This window comes from Mauremys reevesii, unplaced genomic scaffold (genome assembly GCF_016161935.1).
Source record: "Mauremys reevesii isolate NIE-2019 unplaced genomic scaffold, ASM1616193v1 Contig94, whole genome shotgun sequence".
NCBI lineage: Eukaryota > Metazoa > Chordata > Testudines > Geoemydidae > Mauremys > Mauremys reevesii.
In genome coordinates this window covers 67,794-87,751 of record NW_024100911.1, presented here as the reverse complement: position 1 = coordinate 87,751, position 19,958 = coordinate 67,794, and the positions used below count along the sequence as shown (strand labels likewise).

Below are 19,958 nucleotides of genomic sequence, written 5' to 3'. Positions count from 1 at the left end.
CAAATGCAAGAAGCCTGGGGAACAAGCAGGGAGAACTAGAAGTCCTGGCACAGTCAAGGAACTATGATGTGATTGGAATAACAGAGACTTGGTGGGATAACTCACATGATTGGAGTACTGTCATGGATGGATATAAACTGTTCAGGAAGGATAGGCAGGGCAGAAAAGGTGGGGGAGTTGCGTTGTATGTAAGAGAGCAGTATGACTGCTCAGAGCTCCAGTATGAAACTGCAGAAAAACCTGAGAGTCTCTGGATTAAATTTAGAAGTATGAACAACAAGGGTAATGTCGTGGTGGGAGTCTGCTACAGACCACCAGACCAGGGGGATGAGGTGGACGAGGCTTTCTTCCAGCAACTAACAGAAGTTGCTAGATCACAGGCCCTGGTTCTCATGGGTGACTTTAATCACCCCGATATCTGCTGGGAGAGCAATACAGCAGTGCACAGACAATCCAGGAAGTTTCTGGAAAGTGTAGGGGACAATTTCCTGGTGCAAGTGCTGGAGGAACCAACTAGGGTAAAAGCTCTTCTTGACCTGCTGCTCACAAACAGGGAAGAAATAGTGGATGGGAACCTGGGAGGCAGTGACCATGAGATGGTCGAGTTCAGGATCCTGACACAAGGAAGAAAGGAGATCAGTAGAACAGAGACCCTGGACTTCAGAAAAGCAGACTTCGACTCCCTCAGGGAACTGATGGGCAAGGTCCCCTGGGAGAATAACATGACGGGGAAAGGAGTCGAGGGAAGCTGGCTGTATTTTAAAGAATCCTTATTGAGGTTGCAGGAACAAACCATCCCGATGTGTAGGAAGAAAAGTAAATATGGCAGGCGACCAGCTTGGCTTAACAGTGAAATCCTTGCTCGTCTTAACACAAAAAAACAGCTTACAAGAAGTGGAAGATTGGACAAATAACCAGGGAGGAGTATAAAAGTATTGCTCAGGCATGCAGGAGTGAAATCAGGAAGGCCAAATCACACTTGGAGTTGCAGCTAGCCGGAGATGTTAGGAGTAACAAGAAGGGTTTCTTCAGGTATGTGAGCAACAAGAAGAAAGTCAAGGAAAGTGTGGGCCCCTTGCTGAATGAGGGAGGGAACCTAGTGACAGAGGATGTGGAGAAAGCTAGTGTACTCAATGCTTTTTTTGCCTCTGTCTTCACAGACAAGGTCAGCTCCCAGACAGCTGCACTCTGCAGCACGGTATGGGGAGGAGGTGACCAGCCCTCTGTGGAGAAAGAAGTAGTTCGGGACTATTTAGAAAAGCTGGACGAGCCCAAGTCCATGGGGCCGGATGTGCTGCATCCGAGGGTGCTAAAGGAGTTGGCCGATGAGATTGCAGAGCCATTGGCCATTATCTTTGAAAAATCATGGCGATCGGGGGAGGTCCCGGATGACTGGAAAAAATCTAATGTAGTGCCCATCTTTAAAAAAGGGAAGAAGGAAGATCCAGGGAACTACAGGCCAGTCAGTCTCACCTCAGTCCCTGGAAAAATCATGGAACAGGTCCTCAAGGAATCAATTCTGAAGCATTTAAAGGAGGGGAAAGTGATCAGGAACAGTCAGCATGGATTCACCAAGGGCAAGTCATGCCTGACTAACCTAATTGCCTTCTATGATGAGATAACCGGCTCTGTGGATGAGGGGAAAGCAGTGGATGTGCTATTTCTGGACTTTAGCAAAGCTTTTGATACAGTCTCCCACAGTATTCTTGCCAGCAAGTTAAAGAAGTATGGGCTGGATGAATGGACGGTAAGGTGGATAGAAAACTGGCTAGATGGTCGGGCTCAATGGGTAGTGATCAATGGTTCCATGTCTAGTTGGCAGCCGGTATCAAGCGGTGTGCCCCAAGGGTCGGTGCTGGGGCCGGTTTTGTTCAATATCTTCATTAATGATCTGGAGGATGGTGTGGACTGCACCCTTAGCAAGTTTGCAGATGACACTAAACTGGGAGGAGTGGTAGATACGCTGGAGGGTAGGGATAGGATACAGAGGGACCTAGACAAATTAGAGGATTGGGCCAAAAGAAACCTGATGAGGATCAACAAGGACAAGTGCAGAGTCCTGCACTTAGGACGGAAGAATCCCATGCACGGCTACAGACTAGGGACCGAATGGCTGGGCAGCAGTTCTGCAGAAAAGGACCTAGGGGTTACAGTGGAGGAGAAGCTGGATATGAGTCAGCAGTGTGCCCTTGTTGCCAAGAAGGCTAACGGCATATTGGGCTGTGTAAGTAGGAACATTGCCAGCAGATCGAGGGATGTGATCATTCCCCTCTATCGGCACTGGTGAGGCCTCATCTGGAGTACTGTGTCCAGTTTTGGGCCCCACACTACAAGAAGGATGTGGATAAATTGGAGAGAGTCCAGCGGAGGGCAACAAAAATGATTAGGGGGCTGGAGCACATGACTTATGAGGAGAGGCTGAGGGAACTGGGATTGTTTAGCCTGCAGAAGAGAAGAATCATAGAATCATAGAACTTAAGATCAGAAGGGACCATTATGATCATCTAGTCTGACCTCCCGCAAGATGCAGGCCACAAAAGCTGACCCACCCACTCCTGAAATAATTCTCTCCCTTGACTCAGCTGTTGAAGTCCCCAAATCGTGATTTAAAGACTTCAAGTAGCAGATAATCCTCCAGCAAGCGACCCCTGCCCCATGCTGCGGAGGAAGGCGAAAAACCTCCAGGGCCACTTCCAATCTACCCTGGAGGAAAATTCCTTCCCGACCCCAAATATGGCGATCAGCTGAACCCCGAGCATGCGGGCAAGACTCTCCAGCCATACCCTCTGGAAAAAGACTTTCAATATCCCAACATTGACCCTCGGTACTAATTACCAGTGGTGGCACGTTATTGACCTATTGACTAAATCACGTTGTCCTATCAAACCATTCCCTCCATAAACTTATCAAGCTTAATCTTAAAGCCAGAGAGGTCCTTTGCCCCCACTGTTTCCCTCGGTAGGCTGTTCCAGAATTTCACTCCTCTGATGGTTAGAAACCTTCGTCTAATTTCAAGCCTAAACTTCCCGACTGCCAATTTATATCCATTTGTTCTCATGTCCACATTAGTACTGAGCTGAAATAATTCCTCTCCCTCCCTGGTATTTATCCCTCTGATATATTTAAAGAGAGCAATCATATCTCCTCTCAACCTTCTTTTGGTTAAGGAAAACAAACCGAGCTCCTTAAGTCTCCTTTCATACGACAGGCTTTCCATTCCTTGGATCATTCTAGTGGCCCTTCTTTGTACCCGTTCCAGTTTGATAGCTGCTTTCAACTACCTGAAAGGGGGTTCCAAAGAGGATGGATCTAGACTGTTCTCAGTGGTAGCAGATGACAGAACAAGGAGCAATGGTCTCAAGTGCCAGTGGGGGAGGTCTAGATTGGATATTAGGAAAATCTTTTTCACTAGGAGGGTGGTGAAGCACTGGAATGGGTTCCCTAGGGAGGTGGTGGAATCTCCTTCCTTAGAGGTGTTTTAAGGTCAGGCTTGACAAAGCCCTGGCTGGGATGATTTAGTTGGGGAATCGGGATTGCTCCTGCTCTGAGCAGGGGGTTGGACTAGATACCTCCTGAGGTCCCTTCCAACCCTGAGATTCTGTGATTCTATGAGAGTGAAAGTGAAACTGAGCAGGGAGCAGCCGGGCTCTGTGCAGAGACAGACACGTGGAGAGCCAGGGAGGCAGAGGGGGAAACCCAGAGACAAACGGAGACATTGAATTAACCGTTGGGTCTGCGCTGGACTCTGCTCATCAGGGTGAGCTACAGGGGAAGAGCTGTGGGAAGAGGGTGCCCAGGGCTGGGCTGGCAGGGGCTGCGGGTCGGGAGTGAGGGGCACCGGCAGGGCTGGGGGGGGCAGGGCTGAGCTGGGGGTGGGGCTGTGGGTCGGGAGTGAGGGGCACCGGCAGAGCTGTGTGGCCGGGGAGCCCAGGGCTGGGCTGGCAGGGGCTTGAGGTTGGGAGTGAGGGGCACCAGCAGGGCTGTGGGGGCAGCAGGGCTGGGCTAGCAGGGGCTGCGGGTCGGGAGTGAGGGGCACTGGCAGAGCTGGGGGGAGCTGGGCTGGCAGGGGCTGCGGGTCGGGAGTGAGGGGCACCTGCAGGGCTGGGGGTCAGGGCTGGGCTCGCAGGGGCTGCGGTTCGGGTGTGAGGGGCACCAGCAGAGCTGGGGGGGCAGGGCTGCACTGGGCTAGCAGGGGCTGTGGGTCAGACATCAGGGGCACTGGCACGGTTTGCTCTGGCCAGATGCACTTTGTCCAGGAGCCCCAGTGCCCTGTAAGCGGGGGGGGAAGGGAGGGGGGCAATTCAGGATGCCCCAAGGCAGCCCCCCTCTAATAAGAACAGGAACAACAGCAGCTGGCATTTCCAAGGTCCCTTGACCAGCTCGAACAGTCTCACCCCACGGCTGACCCCAAGTCCGGGGGGTCAGGTGCTTCTAGCGGGCTGAGCTGGGGCGATGTGGGGGGGGGGAGGCAGCAAGGGCTGTGTCATTCTCTGCACTCCTGGGTCCCCAAGGAATCCCAAAACCCCAGGAGCAGAGAGACACTTGCCAGCCCTGCCCAAAAATGGGAGTGGCCAGCACACAGCAACCGACTGGAAACTTACCCAGCAAAGTGGTGAAAACTAACAATAGACCCAGGAGTCCGGGCTCCCAGCTCCCCGCCCAACCACTAGACCTCACTCCCTTCCCAGAGCTAGGAACAGAACCCAGGAATCCTGGCTCCCAGCATCCTGCTCTAGCATCTTGGGATGGAGCAACTCCGGGAGAACGTCACCTCCTCCATCTGCCTGGATGTCTTGAATGACCCCGTCTCCATCGAGTGCGGCCACAGCTTCTGCCGGGGCTGCCTCTCAACTCACTGGAGCGAGGTCTCAGCCCAGGGGCCCCGCTGCCCCGAGTGCCAGTCTCCCTGCTCCACGGGCAGGATGATCCCAGACACACGCGTCAAAAACCTGGTGGAGAAAATCACTGAGCACCTGCAGGAAGAGACGGAGCCGGTGAGACCACAAAGGGGGGAAAAGACCTTTTTCTTGTCGGGGATGCTGGGTCCAACCCAGCCCCAGGGCAGGGACTGGCTGGCTGAGAGGATCAGGGAATGGGACAAGGGGCCTTTCCTCTTTAGAGGGCGCCAGCCCTGATCTGGGCCCAGGGTGGGGACTGGCTGGCTCAGAAGGGTGGGGAATGGGGCACAGATTCAGACTTGCAGGGCAGAAGGGACCATCATGATCATCTAGTCTGACCTCCTGTGCAGGGCACAGAACCTGACTCACCCACTCCTGTAATAGACCCCGAACCTCTGGCTGAGTTACTGACACCCTCACATCATGGTTTAATGACTTCAGGTTACAGAGACTCCACTATTTACATTAATTCAAACATGCAAGTGACCAGTGCCCCATGCTGCAGAGGAAGGCAACCCCCTTCCCCCCCCACCCCGGCCAGGTCTCTGCCAATCTGACCTGCAGGGAAATTCCTTCCCAATCCCATATGTGACAATCAGCTAGACCCTGAGCATGTGGGTGAGACCCACCAGCCAGACCCCTAGGAGAGAATTCTCTGTAGTAGCTCAGACCCCTCCCCATCTAGTGTCCCATCTCTGGCCGTGGGGGATATTTGCTGCTAGCAGTGACAGATCGGCTACATGCCGTGGTTGGCAGTCCCATCATCCCATCCCCCCATAAACTTATCAAGCTCAGTCTTGAAGCCTTCAGAGCTGGGTGGCTGGAGGGCGGCGGCTGCTGGCCGGGAGCCCAGCTCTGAAGGCAGAGCCGCTGCCAGCAGCAGCGCAGGAGTAAAGATGGCAGGTGTGGTATTGCCACTCGTACTTCTGTGCTGCTGCTGCTGGCAGGGCGCCGCCTTCAGAGCTGGGCTCCCGGCCACCAGCCGCCGCTCTCCAGCCACCCAGCTCTGAAGGCAGCGCAGAATTATGGGTGGCAGCACTGTGACCCCCCAAAAATAATCTTGCAACCCCTCCCCTGCACCTCCCTTTTGGGTCAGGACCCCCAATTTGAGAAATGCTGTTTTCCCCATGAAATCTGTGTAGTTTAGGGTAAAAGCACACACAAGATCAGATTACACAGGGGGGAGACCAGATTTCACGATCTGTGACATGTTTTTCATGGCTGTGAATTTGGTAGGACCCAAGATACAACCCCTGACCTTTACAGATTAATTACAAATCTCATGTGCCATGTTCTTTAATATTCATGGATGGAGATGATCCAGGCCCCCCAGTTTGGCCCCATTAAGCTGTTTGAATCTGGCTTCCATTTCAGCCAATTCAGGGACAATTTCTACTCCCGTATTCTTGTTCTCAGTAGCCACCTTGCCACAAGCTTCTCATTACGCTTATTACAATCTGAGGCCATGTTATACCTTTAGGTGCTGGCCCACGCAGCCTGTATCTTTTATCTCCACCCCACCCTCAGCGCTTTGCCGTCCCACTTCTTCTTTCCTTCTTTTCTTTTTCTTTATAAGGCTCAAGAACCTTTTCCTGTTGATTTTAATTTTTTTGCAAGTTCAAATTCTGCTTGGCCTTTGGCAGCTCTCACTTTATCCCTACACGGAATCACCTCTTTCAGATCCTGGTTCATCCAGTTTGGTCAGCAACCCTTCCCTAGGGGCTTCTTCCTGGATGCAGACTCCAGAGAGTTCCTGCATCTTTGACAAGCCTCCTCCACATCCAGATCCTTCAGCTTTGCAGGCCAGGTCACTTCCCTACTGTGACGGTGCTGCCTGTGGGAGCCAGCTGAGGTCACTCAATCAGGGTGAATTGCAACCAGAACAAGGCAGACAAACCCCAGAAGCTGGGGGTTATTCCAATACTTAGATTTACCAACCAGCACAGAACAGCTTCTCTAGTATCTCACTGGTTACTCAGAAGTTCAAACACCGCAATTCCCTTAAAGTGCCCAGCCTCAGGCCTCTGTCCAGACACACACTTCAATATGATGATGATTCCTGAAAATCTTCTCTCATCATATAAAGAAAAGGTTCTTCCAATCCCAAATGATCAGCCACATACCCAGGTCCAATTATAATTCAGATCTTACCCAAAATACCCGCTACAGCCAATTCTTAGTAACTAAACTAAAATTTATTAAATAAGAAAAGAGCGAGAGTGTTGGTTAAAAGATTAATCTACAGACAGACTTGAATTCAATTCTTGAGCTTCAGATACACAGCAGAGATGAGCTTGTAGTTGCCAAAAGTCCTTTTAGGAATAGTCCAGAGGTTATAATCCAATGTCCATATTCAGGGTGGCTCCAGTCAGTGACTGGGGATCTCAATCCTTGTGGCTTAAGGTTTCCCCCTCTTGAAACCCAAAGCAGATCTGAGATGAAGCAGGATCGTGTCCCAGGTTCTTATACATTTCCAGCAGCCTTTCCACTTGAGAAAACAATAGGCTGAACTCTCCTTCCAAACATCCTGGCAATTAGCACAGGGTAAGTTATCCATTAAACAGTTCAGATACAGGTTACCACAACCTGCAACGAGGCACATAGACACTAATACTATTTCACTCAAGTATCATCATAAATGTTAATATTCCTTTTTTGATCTTTGAATTAAAGTTATAGCGATAGACAAGACTTGTTTGCTGACATCGCAAGCCCTGAGCAAACATCTCCCCTTGAGATCTCTAACAATGCCGGCTGCATTTCAAAGCTCTGTTCATTTACAGATCTACCCAACCAGTCCTGAAGGTTCCCCCATGGGTCAGGTCAGTCGGTGAGGTGAGTTGATTAACTCTTTCTGGCCCTGTCACCTTTCAGCGAGATATTATATTACACTCAGAATGTCACACCTACCTAATTCCCTTCATTTTTCCAGTTTGCCCGTTTGAAATCCAGGACCCCCAGCTGCCGATCGGTTCTGGTTTATCCTTCCATTTAGTTAAACTGAATTAGCTCACGGTCACTCGAACCAAGGCTGCTCTCTCCAGCCAGTTCTTCAGTGCGGCCCTCGCTACTCACCAAGGCTAAATCTAAACTGGCGTCACCTCTTCTTGCTTTGGTCACTGATGAAAAAATCTCTCAGCTGTGTCACCTCCAGGATTCTCTGGCTGCTGCCATGACGAGCAGCACTTCTCCAATCTCTGACCAGAAAATTAAAGTCTCCCATGCTCACACAATTCCCAGTGATAGCTATTTCATTCAGACTATGAAAGGGGTCTCTATCCATATTCAAACTGGATCGTGAGGGTCTGTAGCAGACCCCAGACACTATCCCAGCGGTGCCTCTGGTAGGTTTCTTCCCCACAGTGATTTTGACCCAAACAGATTCTGTTTTACCCATTTCATCCCTTCTCATTTCTTCCCCCTCCACCTCGTCATGAACACACAATGCTGCTCCGCCACCTCAGCCTTCTTTCTTTCTTTCCTGTACCCCGGTCATGGCTGGTTTCCCGTCCCACACCCATAGTTCTGGCTCCTTCCCTTTTGTCACCCGGCTCCTGGCGTTGCTGAGCAGACACCTCACTGCTTCCGCTTGCCTTTGCTCAGATTTCACACCCAGTTACATGCAGTCGTTTTACCGCCGGTATCGGCCGCCTGACTCTCAGTGTCGGTGCCCGTGGCACTATTGTTCCTCTTGTCCATTCTTCTGCCCCCGGCCTTCCTTTCTGCCCTGCTGCGCCCTCTCCGATGTGATCTGCTTCCCGCTCAGTGTGAGAATCAGGCCTGGAGATTCCAAGAGCAGCTCCCAGGGTTCCTAGTTTAAATCCATTTTCACCAGCTGTGCCAACCTCCATCCCGGAACTCTGTCCCCCTCCCCACGCAGGTGGTGGCCCTCCCATGAGAACAGTGCTCTGTCCGTGAGCGCCTCCCAGTGGTCGAACATCCCCAAGCCCCCCTCAGCCCCACTGCCTGAGCCACCTGTTTGTTATCACCATCGTGTCTCGCCTTCGCTCTCCTCCTCTGGGGACAGGGAGAATCCCACTGAAGATCCCCTGAGCCTCCATTTCTTTAAACATCTCCCCCAGCCTGGTGCAGTCTCTCTCCATGTGTCCCAATAAGAATCTAGGGGCCTTTCCCCTCCAGGGAGCGCTGCCTCTGATCCAGCCCCAGGGCAGGGACTGGCTGGCTCAGGGGTCGGGTCCCAGCTCTGACCCTGCTCTCTCCCTGCAGCAGGGGCCGGGGACTCCGCCGGAGATGGGGCGCCCGGTGCAGCTGGTGCATCTAGACGAGGAAGAGAACCTGATCCTGGACGAGGAGGCCCTGAGCCGCTGCCTGGAGCAGGGTGGGGTGGGGGACGCCCCCGTCTGCCTGGTGTCCATCGTCGGGGTGAAGCGCCGGGGAAAATCCTTCCTGCTGAACTACCTGCTGCGCCGGCTCCGGAGCCTGGTGAGTGTGAACGGGAACAGGAGTGAGCTGGGGTGTGAGCGGCCCCATCCTGCCCCCTGATGGGGGGTCAGAGCTGCACACGGGTCTGTGAGCACACCCCCCCCCCATCGCATGTCTGTCAGCCTGTCTGCCTGGAACTGTCTGATAATATTGTCTGTCCGTCTGTCTGTCTGAACCCGAGCACGTCTGTCTTTCTGGCTGTGTGTCTGTCTGGAATGCAGCGTGTCTGTGTCTCTCTGGTTATCTGTCAGAAACTGAGCACACGTATCACCACGTGTTCCTCCCCGCCCCACCCTAGTACAATTACCCCCCAGCCCCCTCCCAGAGCTTACAGGCTGGAGGTGTGGGGGGACCAGTCACTCTTCTCCTCCCCCTGCACTGACCCCGCCCCTCCATGTTCCTGTCCGGCAGGACGCGAGGGACGGGGCATGGATGGGCCGGGAGGACGAGCCCCTGGAGGGGTTTGAGTGGCGAGCGGACATGCAGCGAGTTACCAAAGGGGTGTGGGCCTGGAGTCAGCCCTTCTGGGTCCCAGCCGAGGGGGGGAAGGTGAGTGGGGGCATTGGGGGTGCAGAGGGAGGGGGAGGAGGCCATGGGAGGTGGGAGAAGGGGAAGGGGGAACAGGGTGGGGGCTGGGAACAGAGGGAATGGGGGAAATAAAGAGGGAACAAGGGATGGAGACGTGGGGAAGGAGGCCCCAGGGGGGAATGGAGAAGAGCGAGAGGAGGGAGCTAGCACTGGGGCGGGTGAGAACGAGCTGCCAGGTGCCAGGGGGGCTGGGCAGGGGGCAGCTCCGGGGGCAGAGGGGCCGTGGGTGGCTGGACGAAGCCGGGAGCTGACCTGGGGCTCTCACTCTTGGCCCCCAGGTGGCCGTGCTGCTGGTCGACACCGAGGGCTCCATGGACATTGAACGGAACAAGGAGACGAGCGTCAAACTCTCTGCCATGTCCATGCTGCTCAGCTCCTACCAGGTTGGGGGGTTCCTGGGGGGGGGGGGGGGCTGTGCTGCAGGGAGCAGGGTGAAGGCTCAGCAGGGGGCGCTCTCCCCTGGGGGTCAGGGCTGGCCCCGATGCCCCCGTGCGGCACTAGGGGGCGCTGTGCTGCAGGGAGTGGGGCAGGGCTCAGCAGGGGGCGCTCTCCCCTGGGGGTCAGGGCTGGCCCCGATGCCCCGTGCGGCACTAGGGGGCGCTGTGCTCGGGGCGGGTTCCGTGGCTGGGAAGTGGCCTGGGGCGGCCGTCACTGCTCGTTGCTGTAGCTCCGTCTGTCTCCTGACTATTTGCAGATACTGAATATTTTGAGTGAGGTGAAGGACCCGGATCTCGAATACCTGGAGGTGAGGCCGGGCATCGCGACGCAGAACGTGGCCAGGCCAGGGTCTCCCGTTAGCCCCACAGGGTTATTATCCCTCCCCAGGGGTCCTGTGGGGAAACTGAGGCCCAGAGAAACCGACTCTCCCACAGTCATGTGGGCCTCTGGACTCAGCACTGTCACCGCACGGCCCAGCCTGGCTCTCTGCTCCCAGGTGTCCGGCGTGGGCCACTGGGCCAGTGTTAGGACCCCTCCCTCCCCTCCAGCCCAGCTCCGCCCTCGGTGGGAAACTGCTGGGCCAGAGCCTGGGGCGGTCGCTCTGCCCCCTGCTCTGCTCTGCTCCTCTCTCCAGGCTCTTACCCAGCCCCGCCGGGGTGAGCTCCTTGCACTCTCACCCTTAGCAACGTCGCTGCCGCCTGTGACATAGAGCGTGTCCTGCCCCTGCACTGCACCCCGGGGGGATTCTCTGTGCAGGGGAGGGGTTGGCTCTGGAAGGGTTTTTATCTGTGCACACTGCCCTGGGTCCAGGGGCTGGCAGGAACCTGGTTAATGAGGAGATACAGCAGCCCAGGGAGAGCTCGAGTAATCGCCACGTGACCGAGATCGTTCGAGGTGGGAGCAGAGACATGGTGTCAGCGCCGGGCCTGTGCAAACGGTGCTGGTGGCGTCTGTCAGCCTGAGGCAAGGGTGGTTTTGGGGGTGGGAGGGTACGTCTCAGGAACCCCTCAGGGAAACGACCTCACATTGGGCTCACTGACCCACCCCCACCTCCACGGAGCGCCCCGGAGTGAAGGGGGGAACCCTGGAACAAGACTTGCTCCTCTGTGGGGCATAGGATCTGGAGGATCCTTGTGTCCCATGGCCTCCCCCACCACCCTCCTGGCCGGGTGCATCCCACTTCTCTTTCCACCCCATGGAAAATATCTGCCGCTCTCTCCAGCTCTGTTTTGCACTCACTAGGCCTCGCTCTCTGCGATAGGTGGAGGGAGCGTCTCAGATGGGGATGGTGGGGGGGCAATCAGGCCCCTTTCTGTTCACCTGCAGGATGACCCCCCAGTGTAAGTGCCTCCCATGCCCCAGTCACATCCCCCACCCCCGTTCTCTTTGCTCTGCAGATGTTTGTACATGTGGCTGAAGAGGTGGGAAAAGAGTACGGACTGGAGCCCATTCAGGTGAGACGGCTTCCCCCCCAAATCACCCGCCCTGCCGCGTGTATCCCCACACTGCACCCCTCCCCTGTGTGCATTGTGATAGGGACGTTATGTGTAACTCCCTTGCTGCGGCTGCCAATACTTAGTAACACAGCACCACCCCATATTCACCGTGTGGGGGCCTCCGTCATGGCGCTGGCCAAGATCCATGAGAACAGTGACCTGCCTTTGTACACAGACCTCTTCAGCCACCCACCAGCTCCCCTGTCTTCTAGACGCCCGTTAGGGTCAATTATGCAGGATGGGTGGAATCAGCTCAGTGCAATGAGTGGTCAGTGATGACCGTCATTAATCACTGACCCAACCATTGGTCCACCACTTTTTGAGCTGCCCAGGCACCTGAGCTGGTTCCTAATAGGACAGGGCAATTGTGTGGCCAATCTCTTCAGATGGGGTTTCTCGGATGACCAGGGATGTAGCTGTGGTCAGCTATTCTTGACGAGCGCCCACTGACTTACTTCACCTGGCTGATGACGATGCTGTCAAATGGTTGGGTACTGAAGACCCCTCCCCCACTTCAGAGCATGTGTCTGCCCCATGCACTCCCTCCACATTACCTAGGGGTTGAGGTTTTCCCTCCAGACATCAACGTTCTCCCCAACCCAGCATCCCCCACCACCAGAGACCCTCACTCCCCTCCTGTCTCCCCTGCAGAAACTAGACCTGCTGGTGCGGGACTGGAGCAGCTCCCTGGTCCTCGGAGTTGAGGGTGGCGAGGAGCATCTGAGATTCATCAGACAGGTGACTGGGAATCAGAGACGGAGGAATGGGACATGGGGCCTTTCCCCTCTAAGGGATGATGGGCTCCATTGTTTCCAACCTGGGGGAGTTGAGACCCCAGGAGATTGTGTGATGGGTTTTGGGGGGGGTCGCAAGTGCAGGGCTGGAGTCCGGGTGTGGCAAGCAGAATATTCGTCCAGAGCCCCACACCACAGGGGACCCTGGAAAGCAGCCGGAGCTGAAGGTGAAGTCCCAGCTTAAGGTGGAAGTCACCATTTTTTTTAAATACAAGGGTCCAAATTGTCTTTTAAGGCCAAAGGGGGTCACCAGTACAACACGGTAGAGAAACGCTGTGCGTGAGTTTAGCCGCTGACGTCTCCAAAGAATCCATCCACAGTGAGCAACCTCCAGCCGGGGGCTGCCGAGGCAAAGCTGGACTTTCCCGGCAATCGCTGCTCCAGGCCGGGCACCTGTCGCTGCCCTACACTCAATGAGCCCAGGCAGGGCGGAGGAGGAAGCAGCTTGATTGCAAAGGGGAGGGGAGAAAAACCAGGCCAGGGGGAGGGAAAGGAGCAGGGTGGGATAAGGAGTCTGCAGAGCCTGGGACCTGGGGTTGGGAGGATTGGGACTGACAGACACTCCTTTCGCTTCCTGCCATCCCCTGCCTCGTTCACTGCTCCCCTTCCAACATCTACACAAACGAGGCCGGGCTCCTTCAGACCCTCTCTGACTGCCCAGCAGGTCTGGCTGGTGTTAACACGGGTGTTTGTGTGTCAATGTAACGACTCCCCCGGCTCCAGCAGATGCTGAAGGCAAAGACCCCCTGCAAACACCCCAAGGCCCTGGAAGTGCTGAGCAGAAGCAGCAGCCGCTGTTACCTGATGCCCTTCCCCGGCGAGCAGATCACGACGGGGAGTGAGGGAACCCTGAGAGGTAACGGATCCGGGACAGCGGCTCTGAGCCCCCTGCCATGCGCCGGGCAATGCGACTGGGGTGCTGCTCCTGCCTGTGCGTGGAAGGTAGAGAGAAGGGGGATCAGACAGGCCCTGTATTCCCCCACCATCATCCGTCTCTCTCCCCTTTGCAGACATGAGAGCAAATTTCCGGGAGAGCCTGAGGGACTATGTCACCGCCCTGGTGAGCTCAGCCAGTCGACACGTCCGGAGGGACCGGCATGGGGAGCTACTCACCGGGACACAGCTGGCTGCCAAGATAAAGGTGGGGACCGGCCAGCTGTGCTGGAGGGAGCAGGAAGGGGATGCTCTCTCCTTGCAGTCAGTGATGACCCCAATACCCCCAAATCCCCAGCTGCCCCACCCCAGAGGTGGCTGCATCTCAGCACCAGGCGAGCCATCCCCATGTTCTCAGCCTTTCTAAGCCCTGTGGAGTCTGTGACGTGATGGTTTCTTTTGGTTCCTTTGCAGAATTTATCTGATGTGATGAAGAGACATCGCTCTGGCTTCGCCTCCCCCTGTCAGGTACCGTCTCTGCCTCTGACTCGATTGTGGGGTGTGTTCCTTCCCCCATCCATACCAGCGCTGGGGCAATGTTGGGAACTGGGTCCAGGCTGCTGGAGGTGACTGGAGAAGAGTCTGGGTGAAATCTTATTTTCTTGGACTCCAGGGTAGAAGAATTTCACTAGCCTGGAGGGCAGCTGGTGCTAGACTGTTTATGCCACCTACGGACACGTCTCCAATCCTTGAGACCCATAGCCCCAAATCCTGTTCATCCCCAGGGAACTCCTCCTAGTGTTTAAATGAGAGGAATTTTTATGAGCAGATCTGAAAATGGGGGTGTTTTTCCTGCAGAAAACTTGGAGTTTCCCGGGAATTGTAGTTCTTGTGCCTCACGTTCTCCATTCTCCTCTACTGGTTGGGCACCTGATTGGACTACACATCCCATGATGCACTGCAGGTACCAGACACCACTGCTCCTCTCCCCAAGAGGAGAGTCCCTGCTGCTGCATCATGGGGATTGTAGCTCAGGCTCCTCATCCTCCTCTATGGGTTGGTCTTGCAGCTTGCACTGCACCTCCCATGAGACCAGCCTACAGAGGAGGATGGGAGGTTAGGGCAACCAAACTACATGTCCCATCAGGCCCCAGGTATCCTTTCTGGGTGAGGGTGCGGTGCATCATAGCTGTAGGTCAGCATGGGAGGCGTAGTCTGAACTGAGTGCTGGGGGTACAGAGGAGAATCAGGCATCCCATGAACCACATTTCCCATGATGCCCCAGCATCTCTTCTCTTGGCGCATGTATCATGTCCTGGTGCATCATGGGAGGCACATGCAGTGGCAGGGGAAGGGGGCAGGATAAGGTGGATTCAGGGGCTCTGTTCGCTGGCTATTCGGGGAGTTGGGGCATAGCCACAGCACAGCTTACTCCAGCCATAACCCCCCAGCCCACCCCCTATATGGTGGCCGGCAGCACAGACCTTTCCACCTGGTGTCATGGGGCCTCTGGGGAGCTGTGAATCAGGCTGGCTGAGCAGAACATCTGCCCTGGCTCCTTTGGTCTGATCTGCCAGCCGGGCAGCATCCCAGCAAAGCCCCCTCCGAGCCCTTCAAGTCACAGTTGTGCCGTCTTCCCCCGCAGCAAGGCAGGACCCAGCATAGACAGACCCTTCGACATGGTCTGGGAAGTTCCCTTGGGCCTCAGCCTCAGATCACCTGAGGAGAATTGGATGCGGGGAGCTTCTCGGCATGGGGGGAATCGAGCGGCCTAGCTATAGCAGAATCACTACTCCACAATAGCTGCAGAGCAGAGACTATTCCAGAGTCGTTGCACCTCCACAAGAAGATTTAACCCAGTTCCCACCCCCAAACAAGAGCTGAGATTCACCTGCCTCCTGGAGATCAATAAAAAAACCTAAATACCACCAGACCTGTGAGAGCTGCTGACACTGATACTCTCTCGGGCATTAGCCTCAGGCGGAGCCTGGCTGGGACAGGGGTTTCCAAAACTCCTCGGCTACAGGAAAGTGCCACAAGTGCAAAGTGCAGGTCGGAGCAGGGAAGGGAGCCAAGGCTGGGCTGCTGTGGGCATCAAATTGAAAAGTGGTGCTGCCAGAAGCCCCAGGCGGCTGCCACACTGGCTAACGGTGTCGCTCTGTTACCTGAGGCTGCTGTGGTGGAAGCTGCAGTTGCTAGGTGGAGATGGGGCCCCACAAACTGCAGCTCACCCCGGCCGTGTCCTCCCCATGCAGATGGTCATCACCTTCCACAACCAGAGAGTCCTGGACAGAGCCCATGCAGCCCACGCTGATTTTCTGAAGAAGAAGGTGAGTCCGGGGGTGTCTCTGTGCCCCCAGCCCAGGGAACCGCAGGGAAACATCCCAGCCAACCCTGTGGGCTACGGGCTTTGTGACAGGAGAGGAGACCTCATATCAGCTTTCAGGGGCCTGCAGAGATGGGAGACTCCAACCCCAGCACAGCAGTGGCCCTGATCCCAGTCATGAGGGTGAGGAAGTTGCTGTGCTGTAGCCAGAGGAGCCATTGGTGAGACGGGGTCACACCCTCGCCCCTTCTAACCTCTTGGACCCCCTTCTCTCTCCTTCCTCTCCCGCTCAACGCAGGACGGCCTGTCCCAGCGCATGGACGACTGTCTGAAGGTGGATCCAGGCGCAATGGAGGAGCAGTTGGTGGAGCAGCGCAGGTCACTGCTGGGGCGGTGTCGGAGGGAGATGAAGGAGCTGGAGAAGGAGACCCTGCTGATGGAGCTAGAGGCGGAGCTAACTCGGGAGGCCAAGACCTTCCTGGAGACCTACAGAAGGCGCTATCAGCATCACGCCACCAACAAGAGAGCCATGGACAGAGCCCGCACAGACCATGCTGACTTTCTGAAGGAGAAGGTGAGTCATGGGGAGTCTGTGCCCCAGTCAGGGGAACCCCTGGGAAAAATCCCAGCCAGGCTCTGGGCTTTGGAGTAGGAGATGGGAGTTCATATCTCCGGCTCCCAGGGTGGCTGCAGAGATGGGAGACTCCAACCCACGTACAATGGGGGCTGTGACCTTGGTCAGGGGGGTGGAGGGAAGTTGCTGTGCTGTAGCCAGAAAGTTCATGGGTGAGACAGGTTCACACACCCACCCCTTCTAACAGCCTCGGGCCCCCCTGCTCTTCCACATAATGCAGGGCAGTCTGTCCCAGCGCATGGACAACTGTCTGAAGGTGGATCCAGGCGCAATGGTGCAGCAGTTGGCGAAGCAGCGCAGGTCACTGCTGGGGCGGTGCCGGGAGGAGATGAAGGGGCCGGAGGAGACCCTACTGATGGAGCTGGAGCTGGAGCTGACTCGGGAGGCCGAGACCTTCCTGGAGACCTACGGAGAGCGCTATCAGTGTTATGCCACCAACCAGAGAGCCATGGACAGAGCCCGCGCAGGCCACGCTGCCTTTCTGAAGGAGAAGGTGAATGGGGGGGAGGGGGAGCTGTGCCTCCCACCAGAGGAACCTCCGAGAACCATCCCGGGCTATGGGCTTTGGGGATGAGGTGGGAGTTCACATTTCCAGCTCCCAGGGTGGCTGAAGAGATCAGAGACTCCAGTCCCAACACTGGGGGGCCCCAACTCAGTTTTGGGGGCTCTGGGCAGCACCTGGCATGATGGCAGCCCTGATCTCCGTCCAGAGAACTGTGCCTCACCCGGCATCATGGGGGCCCAATCTCACTCATGGGGGGGTGCAGCGCCGGGCACAAGTGGGGCCCCGATCTCACTCGGGGGATTGGTCTGTGTAGCAGCTGGCACGACGGGGGGTCCAATCTGAGTTGTGGGATCTGTGCAGTGCCTGGCACGATGGGATCCTGATCTCAGCTGGGGGGTGTTTGTACAACAAGGGCCCCGATCTTGGTCAGGGTCTGTGCAGCACTTGCCACATCTAATACTCTTGGCTGTCTCCGCTCGCTGCTACTGCAGGACAGGGATTCCAGGAACCCAGTTAAATGCCTGAAGGTGAGGCCGAGCGAGATGGCGGAGCAGCTCGCAGAGCAGCGTGGGCACTTGCTGGGGCAGTGCCGGAAGGACATGCTGCCAAAGGAAGAGGCCCGGGGGACGGAGCTGGAGGTGGAGCTGATGCAGAAGAAAGAGGCCCAGCTGACGGAGCTGAAGGCGGGGCTGACGCGGGAGGCCAAGGCCTTCCTGGAGGCCTACGGGAAGCGCTTCAAGAACTTTGCCATTGCGGCGGGTGCTGCTGCGGGCGCTGCTGCAGGGGTGCTGGTCCTGGCACCGGTGGCTGCAGCTGCTGCTGCGGGAATTACTGCTGCTGCCATTGCTGCTGAAGCAGCTGTGGTGCTCGGCATGACTGAGGCGGTGGCCATTGGTGTTGGGACGGGCGCCATGGCTGGGATGTGCGTGGGTGGGGGCGTGGGAGGGGGAGTTGGTGGGAACATCGCCCAGAAGGATATCAACCGGGCCGAGGCCACCGCCAGCCAAGGGGAAGGGAAGGATGGCCATGAGGAGCTGTCTGATACGGCCCTCCTGATCTGAACAGTGCCCCTCCCCCAATCTAGGGGTGACGGGGCTGTAGCGTGGCCCAGACACGTCAGCCACAAACCACTCCAGACTGGGGCAGTCATCACCCACAGATTCTAAGAAGGGACATTGGTCCAACCCACTCTTGAAAACCTCCAGTGTCTGTGTGACACCCAGGCCCAGCGGTACCAGTTGGCAGAGGGTTCAGTGCCCTGTGTCAGCAACTCCTAACTGGCCTGACAAACTCGCTGCACCTAACCCACCACTGTTATGTCATGGTATTTTGCCATAAATACTGTCTTGTAATGCATCAACTGCATCCCAGGAACTCACGGTGTTAATATCAGTGTGAAATGTCGGCCCTGTCATGAGGTGAGGAGTTACGCGTATATGTACCTGTGGAAAACCCGTTTTCAAGTCTGAATCAAGGCAGGGCCAGCAGACAAGTTCCTGCCAGACATCGGAGGTACATTTGTCAGCCCACCTTGGCTGATGTCAGTTCAACTTTGGAATCCAGCCTCATGCAGGCCCCCCTGACATACGGAGGTCACACAAATATAAGGGGTCTTCATGCTGGGGAACAAACCATGGCGGGAGGCGAACGGGCTCCTGACTTTTGGGCCAAACAGACTTTCGGGGGGTAGAAGGAGAAGGTCAGCGGATCGGATGCCCTTGTATCCTTCACGGCTGAAGCAAAGGGGCAGCGAGTCGGCAAGGGGAGGCCCAGCTGTGTTGGTCCGAGATGACAGGAGCTGGGTTTAGGTGAGGCAGCTACTTTAGCCTGTTCCAGGTCGAGCCCCTCCCCTCTCTCCCCCCAGTTGTCTGGGACCCTGTCACCACGCTGGGCGTCTTTGCAGGCAGGTCTGCACCCACTCGCCAGTGCCGAGGTTTGAAGGGATGAGCTTTGCTGGGGGCAGGGAAGGGAAGGGAAGGGCCGGGCTGAACTGGGGACGTATATTTACAGATTAACGCCTCCCACCCCGTGTACCTCAGGCTGCATCAGTCACAGTCCCAACCGTTGGACCCTGAACCCAGTTTGTTCTGCCCCCCACCCGCAGCTCGCGACTCCCCAGTTTCCTCGCTCACAGTTTGAGTTTCTGGGAGTTCAGGAAAATCAGGGTCTCTGGTCCATGAGCAGCCCTGGGCTCTATCACCTGCCCAGCAGTCGCGGCTCCAGCAGCTAGGACAGGGAGGCCCCGCCGGAGATACTAGGCTGCCACGGACGCTGCTGTGAACTCCTCTGCTCCCGATGCAGTACGTGCAATGGCTCGCCCCTGGCGGCTTCCCCACTGGACACTGTCGGGCTACGGCTGAATCCAGCTGCTGCTTTGCTCTACCTGTCCTGGGCTGGACAACTGGCCCCCTGGTGAGCTCTGCCCACCCAAGGCAATTCAAGCTCTCAGCTCAGCTCTTCGAGATACAAGAGGGTCGGGGGGTTTATGTACCAGCCACGTCTCTACCACCCAGAGAGCTATTCCCACCACGGAGGTGAAGCCCCTCCAGCTCTGCCCAGGGCTCTCGCCCTGCCTTGGCCAACATCCATCTCATCACAGTGACCCCACACCGGGGCTCTGTACCGTGTGGGTTCCCCGCGGAGGATGCTCAAAAATATGGGCCCCAAGTACTAACCTTAGTCCAAGTTTACCCCAATGTCCCCAAACGACCTGCAGCTATTTCGCAAATGACGCACGGACATGCTCAGTCGACTGCCTTTGCTCGCCAGTAGATTCCATCGCAGCGGCTGGTCAATTACCCCTCCCTCCTGCATCTCTCGCGGGGGTCAGACCACAGGGCTCACACGTGTAACCGTTCGGTGTCCATGACCCTTACACGCCATTTGCCTCAACCGCTGACTCTTGGCTCTTTTCAGGAACAGGCCTGGTGACACTACAGAGTTAGGGTGACACAAGGAAGCTC

General features: G+C 56.2%; 1 protein-coding gene across 3 annotated transcripts; it reads left to right on the top strand.

Annotated features, from left to right (window-relative positions):
- The first annotated feature begins 3,659 nt into the window (after positions 1 to 3,659).
- Positions 3,660 to 18,597, top strand: LOC120395096 (RING finger protein 112-like). Of its 3 annotated transcripts, none has more exons than XM_039519254.1 (15): positions 3,660 to 3,757; positions 4,689 to 4,994; positions 9,126 to 9,341; positions 9,753 to 9,890; positions 10,208 to 10,312; positions 10,624 to 10,674; positions 11,765 to 11,821; positions 12,515 to 12,601; positions 13,384 to 13,513; positions 13,668 to 13,798; positions 14,005 to 14,058; positions 15,786 to 15,860; positions 16,155 to 16,430; positions 16,711 to 16,983; positions 17,487 to 18,597. In XM_039519254.1, exons 2-15 carry the CDS (start codon positions 4,746 to 4,748, stop codon positions 18,054 to 18,056), a joined length of 2,412 nt encoding a protein of 803 aa, XP_039375188.1. In that variant the 5' UTR covers positions 3,660 to 3,757; positions 4,689 to 4,745; the 3' UTR covers positions 18,057 to 18,597. The 3 variants fall into 3 exon arrangements, with proteins under 3 accessions (XP_039375188.1, XP_039375187.1, XP_039375189.1); XM_039519253.1 differs by having other exon boundaries at positions 13,381 to 13,513; XM_039519255.1 differs by lacking the exon at positions 3,660 to 3,757 and adding an exon at positions 7,682 to 7,733 and having other exon boundaries at positions 4,917 to 4,994; positions 13,381 to 13,513.
- The last annotated feature ends 1,361 nt before the right edge of the window (positions 18,598 to 19,958 follow it).